Below are 11055 nucleotides of genomic sequence, written 5' to 3' on the forward strand. Positions count from 1 at the left end.
ATCGATGAGGAAATGGGAAACCTTGAGAAATTTCTAAACTCATTCAAGTTGGTTTTCAAAGTTTAAGTTGAAGACTTGAGGCATTGTACTTTTTGTAAGATGATGTGAGCATCAACCACTTTCACTTTGTATCATTATGCTAAAGCGGCTTGATTCCTCATATGAGCGACGTTGTTTGAATGTGCCCTTCGGGAGTTTTCAAATAGTGCTGGTTCTTTACCCCTCTTTACCCTCGGATATGTTGTGGGAATCTGAAGAGGTAAACAAGCTATGTAAATGCAAGTGAACTGACGATTATTGCTGTCAGACACATATTTCTAGGAGTCGATTCTGCAGAGATGTGCTTATGTATGTATGGTGAGCTCAACATCTTTTTGGGTGAGATTCGCGAATCTGTTCTGGCACGTGTACTAACTTCCAGAGTAAGACTGGTATAGCGGCTCATCCTTGGCCTCTTGAAGCCCTTTAAGCGAGATGAGGTACCCCTTTCATCCTCTTCAAAGGAAATCTCGGTCCCAATCTTGAAGTTAAAGCTTGCTTGAGGTGTATAATTGTACGTAGCTCACCTCTTTAACTTGACTACTTGAAGTCGTCCACAAGAATTTAATTGACTTAGGTTACCTCTGTTCTTTTAGAGCTGTAAATGCTGCGTGAACTGTCTTGGCAAGCTTGTCTGAGTCAGAATCATTTCGAGCCTAATTTACTTTGCATTACTTCCTTTCAAGTTACCCGAGGAGACATCTTCTGCTCTTACAAATGTTCCTTCAAGAAGGCCACTTCCGGAAGTTCTTTCGGATCTAAAGGAATGTCCCTCAGGCCTATCCTTTTATTATTGATCTTCAATAATTTTTCCTCCACTGCTTACTATCATATTTGGTTTAAGACTGAACCTAAATCGATTGAACCACATGGAATCTCAGTTTTTATATCTCTTTATTCTTGTGTTGTTCATCTTTCATGATGTTTCAGCAGTGAAGACGTGTAATGTTTTGGATTTTGGAGCTGTGGTCAGTCTGATTTCCTGGACTGATTCAATCAAACAAATCCTAACAATAATGAATGTTTGGTGACGGGAAAAAAAGGCGAACAACCGAACCGATATTGGTCCGGCTTTGATGAAAGCATTCGAATGTGCTCAAAAATCAATCACCACAAGGGCTTCTGATACTGTGATACTTGTTCCTGCAGGTAATGAGAAAGTCAAGTTGACTGAATTGATTTTAGTCTGCTTCTGTTTTTTTGGATTTCTCATCTCACATATATATCATATCATATCAATAGGAAACTATAGATGGTCAAGTAAGGTTGTTTTTAACAAGTCTCGATTTCTCACTCTCACCATTCGTGGTCATCTTTATATGCCTTATGATCCAAAGGTAAAACAGAAGTCAACACTAGAATTTCAAAGAATTATCCTGACGTAGTCTGTTGTTTGTAAACCAGTTAGAGGGAAACATGATGTTATTCTCTCACTGCAAAAATGTAAGTTCACTTCTTGTAACTCTCATAAACAGTAGATGGATCAAATACTCATTAAAAAATCCATTTTGAAGATTATTTTTAATGGTAATGGTAGGATTTATGGTAATGGAGATAGATATAGACCAAGAAGAAACGTACGAAAAGGTATCTATTGAGTTTATCATTTTGATTATACTGAGTTTTTTTATTTTTTGGGAAATAAAATCAGCTTAGCCTTCATCCAAATCGACCAAGACTTGTACGATTTCAAAATTGTGATACGGTTGATTATTCAGGTGTATGTACCAATTTTTTTCCCTTGCAATAAATTCATCAAACAATCACTTATAGAAAATCTTTTTTCTTGAAATTTTCTGCATGTTTCTTTGTACATAGGTCAATTTATACGACTCACCAAAATTCCGTAAGTTTTGTTCATAAATCTAAATTATACAAATTCAATAATTAATCTTGTTTTATTGTTTCTAGATTTGGTATTTGATCTTGGAACAAAGTCAATTCATTTTTTCTTTAACTTGATAATTAGGTTTTTCATCTTTTTTTTTTATCCAAATCTCACTGTAATTTCTTTCTACAAACTATCTAGCATTCATATTCATAATTTCGAAATTCACGCTACTTACATTGGAGAAACTGATGGGATTGATGTTTCTGGTTCAAATATGTAAGGCTCTTTCCATATCTTACTTTGTGTTGCATTAAAAACTGACGTCAATTATCTGAACGCTCAAAATTCATATAATGATCAGATACGTACACGATGGTGAAGTTTTGGCTTCTCTTTGATATAGATATTTGATTTCCTAGACTGAAATCATCACTTTATGATCAATAGTCGTGGTGGAAAATGGCGATGAGTTAGTGACCCCTTCGAATGGAATTCGATGCTAATGGCTAACAAGTGGGACTTTAATGGTAGATGCGTGACTGCCAAAAGCCCAATCAATGGACTAAAAGTCAGAAACATACAGTGTATCGGTACCACCGGTAAGTTTTTCTTCACATCTCCATCAAATCGTATTCTCTTTCACAGATTTCATCTTTCTGAACTGATTCATAGAATATTTAACATAATCCTTCTGACCTTTTCTTCATCTTTTAGGATGTGCAATCGGAAGCATGGGTGCTACTGCTAAAGATTACCGAATTGAAAATATTGATTACCGGGATGTCACAGTAAGCAACGGAGCCAATGGGGTAAATATGCTTTCTGATTACCTAACTAAAACTCAAGAAAAATCAATGTGGTGGGATTTGTACATGACTGACCCATATACCAATTTATCATCAAGATGACCATCAAGAGTTATCCCGGAGCTAGCGGGATCATTAGGTACGTAAATTAAATTCCTTCAATCTTCAATTGATGTTCTCTTATTAGAAGCCTTTATTTGCTTTCAAATTAGGAATGTAACGTACTCAGCATTCAAGTTGGTCAGTGTAAACCATTACCTTCATAAGCAAATTCCAAGCATTCACTTATGCTGCCTCAATAAAATGTTATTTTTTTCACTTTGATCTCAAGACCAACGTGGCCTACCCTATCAGAGTATGTCCCGTAGACGAAAATGATCCAATCAAACCAACTTGTGGTTCTAAACCTTTTCACTGATTGATTATCTCCTTTGTAATTACATAGTTGGATTACATGTGGGGTGCGACCCTTCATAAGAAGAAGCGACGAGATTCTGCGGAAGGAATTCAAAGGTGGAGTGGTTTGACTTTCAATGAGTTCTCTGGCACAGGTACCAGTAGTAGGGCACTTGTGACCCTCAACTGTCCCAGAGGTTCTCCATGTATCGGTCTAAAGGTATGCAGCTTACATATTTGATGATATAAGCCGTTTGATAGATCTGAATTCTTGTCCGAATACCAATCCTCATTAGTTCAATAATATCCACCTTACCGGATCTACCAAACCAACAGTCGTTTCAAATGCATGCGGGAAAGTAGATTCAAAAAGCCGTAAGAATATACCAAACCTACCTACTTGCTCAAATAAAAAATAGGAACAATTTCAAACAGCTCTCAAACATTTCATACTCTAGCTGGCTAGAGACTGAGTCAAGATCATTGATGGTGGTGGCAAAAGGAACCCTCAGAGATATCAGGTTCTAGAAGGTCTGATCTTCTGGTTATGTAGGTCTATACAGGTATCATGGATATGCAATTTGATTTAATGAGGGCTTGCAGAAGATTCAATAATTCATTGAAATCATACTTCAATATGACATATTTATGAGGATGTAGTGATTGAATTGCTCATATCTGTTGGAAGAATTGATACTTGGGTGTAACTGTCTTTTTCCAAGTTACAATATACCATGCCCCCTCGTGATGATTATATTTCATCTGGTGTTGTGATAATATTTTGAATGCCCAAAATGTAATCTGCAAGTCAACAAGCTTGAGCAGAAGCTCAGTAAACAGTAAAAATCAAAATCTCACAAAACTAAAAGATCAAATACATATTAAAGTGTAGCTTTTACAGCACTACATGTGTACATATAAAGTCAATTCAGAACAGTCTTTCACAAACTCCCTGTCAATTTGTTCAAGTTTTGTAGCCAAAATTTGTCAAGCTTTTCTACATTGACTGTGTTTTTTTGCAGAAAATCAGTTTCTGGTGTGTTGTTAAACATCTGAGGCATGAGAACCAAGACTTGTGATGTTGGTTGGCAGAAAAGCTTACCAATCAATTGTTTTGATAGATCACACTGTGCACTCACAAGTATATAGAAGCTCATGATGAAGCAAAAAATACCTGAAGTATTTTGATTTTAATTTTCCTTCAGTTCTATCATCTATAACAATCTCAGTTAACCCTGACCACAATAATTCACTTCCACTATCATAAACTTTCCAACATGAATCAAAGAACACTTCTAGTGTTTCTTTCAGTTGCTACCTACTTTGCTCGAGTCCTCTTTACTTTGACCACCCAGGCATATTTTAAGACCATCAAGGATGATGTCATTGTGCACAGTGTTCTTTCTTATACAAACTTTTTATCTACAGACTTTCTTGGAATTTTGGTCCTGATCTCTAATTATGCACAATGATGGAGCTGATGTTTGATATACTTTGGTACTTCATAGGTAAAAATGATACAAGGATTTGTGATACCTTTTTGGGATGTTATGCACAATGATTCATGGAAGAACTTAACATCTACTGTTCAGTTATCTTCAAGATCTTCTAAAACAACAAATGAAAAGGAAGGACATCTTGGTTTTTCTAGACTTGCTCTCTCCAAAGGTGAATTGATGGCAATTTTACAAATATTGGGTGCTAGAATGTGGTCCCGGAAAATCCAATTATGGCCTGAGAGCTCTGCTTTCAATGGTATATTATATCAACAAGATCTACACTGCTGTCACTGATGCCTAATCCAAGCATCAACATGTCATTGATTACCTAAGAGCTGAGTTTGCAAAGCATGCATCTTAGATCTGGCGTAGATCCAAATCGGATGAAAATATCTCTGATTGGTGATGGAGACATGGAACATATGTTGAAATCTGCATAAGCATTCAAAATGTTCCAGACGCAACACAACTTCCTTGAAAAAGCCCCAATGGGAGATGGTCAATTTCATATCACTCATCTGCAGTTTTCTCAAAAATAACACAAATGAGATGGTCTCATCAGCAAAATCAATAATTGATATTGTCTCTTCTCCTGGTATTTCTCCTCAAATTAATCATTTGATAAAAACTCCACAAAGACAGGAGTCTTGCCATGTGTGCCCAAGTAATCTCTTCCAAGAGATGTTTGAAAATGAGACCCCCAAGGTGCCATTGTTGACCCAAGAACTTCAGGGAAACACAGACTTTTACAGAACTCCACCCAGTGATGTATTTCATGTTTGACCAGAGATCAAAGGAATTGCAGACAATGTACAGATTTATCCAGTTGAAGACTATAATTTGAGAATAGAACACAAGATCATTGAGCATGATCTAACTCTCACTGGGGAAAATATTAGGAAAATTTGGGGGAAAAAATAACCAAGTTAACCTTTCCAAGATCAAGTCAAACAAGCCTGCAGGTATTGAATCCAAATTGGAGGATACTTCACTGTGTTTGTGTGGTGTTTGCTTGTTGGCAAGCGCACATGAATTGCCTTTGTGCCTCAAAGGCAGTCTGTGTGCGCTTGTCATTGAGAGACCGCCACACGGACACAGTGCTTCCATCAAAAGACCAGCTCCTCACTGTCAGTAAGTGTCGAGTAGAGTTTGGAAAGGGAAAGGCAGGAGATTGGAAGTAGAGATCACATCAAGAGATATCATGACTGTTGCACATCTTACATATAATAAAGCAAAATTTTTGATTAGGGGTGATATGCACCTGTGGCACCTGCTCCGAGAGACTTACAAGTCGACCATACAGTGTACCGTATCTTCGACTTGGAAGCCGGTCCTTTGCAGACAGAGCACTCAGACGCTCTGGAGCAGCCTTTTTCGCAACATAAGTCATGTTCACAACTTTTTTTTGTAAAGTTTTTGAGCATCAGGCACTCAATGCGCACTGTCTACTCCCTTTCTGCTGAGTTTGAGGATTTTGTAACTTACCTCAAAAATTTCAAGTCTTCAGAGCGCTCTGAACCCCTCAGAGCGCTCTGGGTGGCTACAGAGCGCTCTGGGTGGCATCATCTGCAGAACACTGTTGCGTGTCCTCAGAGCGCTCTGAAGACATAACAGCGCTCTGGAACATCTCAGAGTGCTCTGAGCCCATATATCTTGGGCATACTCGCTCAAGCCAGATCTTGCTCAAGCCACTCTGCTGAGGATTGCTTGTAACACACATCATGCGCATCAAATAAGACACCACATCATGATTCAGCCGGAGTCAAACCTGGCGACTCAGTAGCTTTCTCAGACTCACCTACTGAGTCCTAATCAATTTCCTAGGTCAACCAATTGACCGAGTAGCGTAAAGAATCAAGATTAGTTGCTGCTAAACTCATCAGAGTCCCACGCTCGAGTCCTCGCGAGACGTTGAGCGAGGGACTCAGGACAAGTTTGCTTGTTTTGGCCTGTGAGGGTCAAGTGTTTTTGGTGGAGAGATTTGCTGTCCTTATAAAACTTTTTCACCTATTTGTGAAATTTTTTACACCAAAGAAACTTTTTGTTCGCCTTGGTGAGACGCACATTTATATCGAAAAAAAAACCGAGGAAGTAGATCCCCTCCCTTCTTTTTTGCCTCCAGAAGCTGGTGGTTTGTCAAATGTAACTGTAGCACGACTGCGGAGACAAAACCTTAGTCAGAAACTCTTTCAACCTTAATGCCTGGTCTCCCAAAATGCATTTTGGAGGCCACATCGCGTGCTCACTGCCAAGTATCACTCTTGCTAAACTCACTCTTGCGTGCTCACTGCCAAAGATCACTTTCACGGTTCAACTGTACATTCCATCACCACCAAATCCTTTCAAGATTGACCACCCACCCGGAATCATGCCGTTAACGCGAAGCAAATCGATGCCCGGCCTGGTAGACGTGTTGGCCCGTCCCGCCGATCATACTGCAAACAAACGTGTCACGCTTCCAAATTGGCTTACCACTGCCAATGATGAATCCATGCGTCAACATGTGATAGAACTTTGTATTTCTCACTTTGGTCACGAACCACGACCAAAACAAGTGGATGCTGTAGTCAGTTTAATTAATGGCCTCAATACTTTCCTGCTGGCCGGAACGGGATTTGGAAAAACTCAAGTGGCTGAGCTGTTCCTCTTGCTCTTTCCAAAAGTGGCCAAGCCAATTGTATTGATTCTGAACCCATTAGACGCTCTTGGAGATAATCAGGTGAGCTCAACTAGTAATAATTGGATCTTACCGAAACTGACAGATCAGATTGCTTCAGGTGTCCGACAAAGTCAAGCATCAGTTCTCGGCAATCAACTTAACCCAAGCAACCATGACCCCAGAAGTAGCTGTAGATCTTTTAGCTGCAAAGTATCAGTTCGTTTACCTTGTGAGTTCATCACTCTGACTGAATAAAGTTCTATCAACTTACCAGACATTCCTTCCAGAGTCCCGAAATATTTCTCAATAGTCCTCTCTTTTTGAAAGTGTACTTTAATGAGTGTTTTCAGAAGCGTGTTGTCTTGAAAGTGGTAGACGAAGCACATTTGATCTATACGTGGGGGCTTGTCGCGAGTGGTTTAGCCCGTAAAACAGCAAGCTGGGGAAATGTAAGAAGTACACGTGTAGGCAGGATATCATGGGTTTCACATTATGGGTTTATACAGTTTCATTATACCTTTCTCCTCAACGCCCGGCTTCGGAAAGTCCTCACTCCTCTGAGAGCCTTACTTGGACTTTTCCGGAGCTAGGTGAGAATTCAAGCTTTTTCTCTTATTTCTCTGTTTCTTTTACCTTTTCTACTTTACTGACTCCTCTGAGAGCCTTACTTGGACTTTTCCGGAGCTAGTTTGAAACTATAACAAAGTTCCAAGTCCTCCTGTGCTCTCGTGAGAAGTCGAGCCGGACAAGTTTCCGGACTTTCAGTGAAGGTTCTAATAGAACCTTACAGGAAAAGTGCAGGATATCGGTATTTTTCGCCCCTCATATGGAAACCTCTTTAGTCGTTTGACCGCTACTGAACACGCACCTGTACTCCTCATGTTGGCTACATGTCGACCCAAGGCATTTGATGCAATACTAAAAAATCTACGTTGGCGCCGAGATCGTGATGTCAATGAAATTTGAGCCGACTTGGTCCGTTACAAGATCCGTTTTATCAGACTGACAATGAGTCATTCACTCAAGTCTGCAAAGGACCTAAATCGCTTTTTCCCCCCGGCGGACCGTGTACCTGATTGTGATCTTCCCCAAACTCTGATATACTCCGGAACTCAGAACCATACCTATAACACTATGAAAGCGGTTAATGTGGCTCGAAGACGTCCTCGCGATACACATCATGGTAATAGCTCATGTGCACGTTGCTATCATGTGGATACTGGAGCGGAAGACAAATTGGAGCGTGGAGAGGACTTTGTGGCCGGATTGTTTGCAATTATATGTTGTACCATGGCTCTAGGATTGGGGCAAAACTGGGATATAGTACAGCGTGTAATTGTGATGGGACGGGCTGACCCAGCCACTATCGGTCAAATGCTTGGCCGCTGTGGACGAGATAACCGCGCTGGTTTGGGGGTCATGCTAGTTGAGCCAAGTCGCAGGGGTGGTAAAAATCAGGTAAAAGATTTTAAGAACGTCAAAAAAATGTCGGATGATGACCAAATGGATGGGTTAGCAATTACACCTGTGTGTCTTCGTGTGGCTTTTGCTATAGACAATGAGTAAGTATACCCTTTCTCAAACTTCATTATGCTATCTAGTGTTATTGATGGAAAGTTTCAAACGTTAGATTGGGCTATGTTCCATTGCACTTCGACGATGAGGAGTATATCAAGGAATATAATCGGCAAATTAAGATCGCCCCCTGTCTCTGCTCAAATTGTCGGCCTGACCTGCTCTTTGGCCTGATCGAATCGCAACAGCATGCCACACGTGCTACATTTGTTGATGTAGTTAACGGCTCAGTTCCGGTACCAATCTGCCCAGAAACTGTGACCGTACAACCGAGACAGCCTTCTTCCGTCGAATCAACCATTCTAACTTGTCCTGCAAAAGATAAATGTCGCTCATCGCCAGCTTTTATCGAACTACAGGCGCTTCTGCTTAAAAACTTCAAATCATTGTACAGCTCATTATTCCCCAGAGACGATCACTTCATTTCAAGTGACTCCATGCTATCAGAGCAACAAGCCTGGGTCGCGGCAAAGAATTCTGACATACTCGTCAACCATTCTTAATTACGCAAAGTACTGGCAAGTGAAGCTTGTGATGGGCAGTTCGATTGTGTTCTGAATACGATTGAGCAGTGGAAGTGCTCATCTGTCTACAAAGAAAATCAAAAGGACATTTTGGGAATATCAAAACTGCAATACGATGCTGCTTGGGCGAAGGAGGTCCGGAAAGCCAAGAAAGAAACTCGGAATAAAGAAAAGGAGCTAGCTCAACTGGTATCCCAAATAACTCATATGATACAGGATCCAAATCCGACTCAGGACCCTGAGGTTGTAGAGTCAGATATTCGACAAGACGAAAAAATTTTGGAGACTATCAGCAATCCACCTCCAGAGCTTCTTGTATCTCAAGACCCTCAAACCCATCCACCTGGTCAGGCGCTTCACCATTATCCGATTCCAACTAATGGTCATGAGGTTGTAGAGTCTGAACTTTGCTTGGATCCTATCATAAAAACACCTCCAGTTTCAAATCGACCTCCCAAAAGATCAATTGGTTTGGGCGCTTCCGCAGAAGAGCCAGCCCTTCGACCACGATTAGAAGATAGTCATGAAAGTATGTATACACCTACGTATGAACATAATCCAAACTACCACCATGACAATGTTTACTACTACTATAACAATGCCCACACCTACGATAACAACACCAACTACTCTCATCGCAATCAGAACTACAACAATCACGATGCAAACACCTACAGTGAAAACATCGTCCCCTTGAATCACAATCTGATCTACTCGAAAGACTATCCAATACCACTGCCACAAACTCATCTTCAAAGCTACGGAAACGAGGAAAACTATCAAAAGAACATAGAAAATAAGGAGAACTACTACGATCACATTCAAATGCCACAACGTGATTTTTCAAACTACTTAGGTGAGGGCAGAGTAAATTACGGTGATCAGAATCAAGAGGAAAAATATCAAAAGAACGGAGAAATTAATGAGAACTACTATAATCACAATCGAATACCACAACGTGATAATCGAAACTACTTAGGTGAGGTCAGAGTAAATAATGGAGATCTCAATCGAATGTTACCACCTGATCGTCAAAACTACACTAACGAGGAAAATAGATCCTATAGTCAATACTACACAGAACATTGTGACTATGAAAACTACGCTCATCTTAGAAGTGACAATCAAAACTACCGCGATTATCCAAACTATGAGACCACCGACCACACTCCTATGCAAACTCAAAACCATCCTTCTAACCAACAACATCTTCAAAACTACGCTGATCATGAAGACTTCAACTACTCCACTCAAACTTCCAAACATCAAAATGTTTACTACAACACCTATCATCATCACTACCATTCACAAGTTCCACCCAAGCAGCATTAGATATGACCCTCATAACTAATGCTCATGCATCCCACCTACAAAAGGTATGTAGTTTCAGAATTGATTTATCTGACAAAGATGGTTTGAACTCACACATATGCGTGTCCTCCTCTGATGCTGAATTATCCAACGAGCCTTCAGCATCGGCTTCGCTTAGAGCATCCGCAGCATCAGCTTTGCCGGAAGCTTCCGAAAGCAAATCCAAGTCGTCTATGTTTGGGAATGACGCTTGGGGGGTTCCCCATCGAAATCGGGTACTTTCCTTGTGTATGACTTCTTTCTGAAGCAATTTCTGAAAATTGATGTAACCCAGATCCATCAAATCCTTTTTCTCTTCTGGCTGCTGTGCTACATTTGTTTCGGTCAAATTTTTGTTACTCCAAGTTAGGAATTT

At 40.2% G+C, this 11055-nt stretch overlaps 2 protein-coding genes across 2 annotated transcripts; both read left to right on the plus strand.

Annotated features, from left to right (window-relative positions):
* Nucleotides 1–1563: 1563 nt before the first annotated feature.
* On the plus strand, nt 1564–3491 carry MELLADRAFT_95903 (family 28 glycoside hydrolase; the record flags this gene model as incomplete). Its single annotated transcript, XM_007407097.1, has 14 exons — nt 1564–1626; nt 1691–1759; nt 1858–1885; nt 1951–1975; nt 2069–2146; nt 2232–2245; nt 2318–2339; nt 2402–2469; nt 2585–2679; nt 2775–2815; nt 2889–2916; nt 3008–3031; nt 3122–3292; nt 3369–3491. 14 exons carry the CDS (start codon nt 1564–1566, stop codon nt 3489–3491), a joined length of 849 nt encoding a protein of 282 aa, XP_007407159.1.
* Nucleotides 3492–9536: 6045 nt separating this feature from the next.
* MELLADRAFT_95904 (uncharacterized protein) lies at nt 9537–10661 on the plus strand (the record flags this gene model as incomplete). Its single annotated transcript, XM_007407098.1, has 1 exon — nt 9537–10661. The coding sequence occupies one exon, from the start codon at nt 9537–9539 to the stop codon at nt 10659–10661; it is 1125 nt and encodes a 374-aa protein (XP_007407160.1).
* Between the last annotated feature and the right edge of the window lie 394 nt (nt 10662–11055).

The sequence above is a fragment of the Melampsora larici-populina genome (genome assembly GCF_000204055.1).
Source record: "Melampsora larici-populina 98AG31 unplaced genomic scaffold MELLAscaffold_8, whole genome shotgun sequence".
In the NCBI taxonomy this organism is placed as follows: Eukaryota; Fungi; Basidiomycota; class Pucciniomycetes; order Pucciniales; family Melampsoraceae; genus Melampsora; species Melampsora laricis-populina.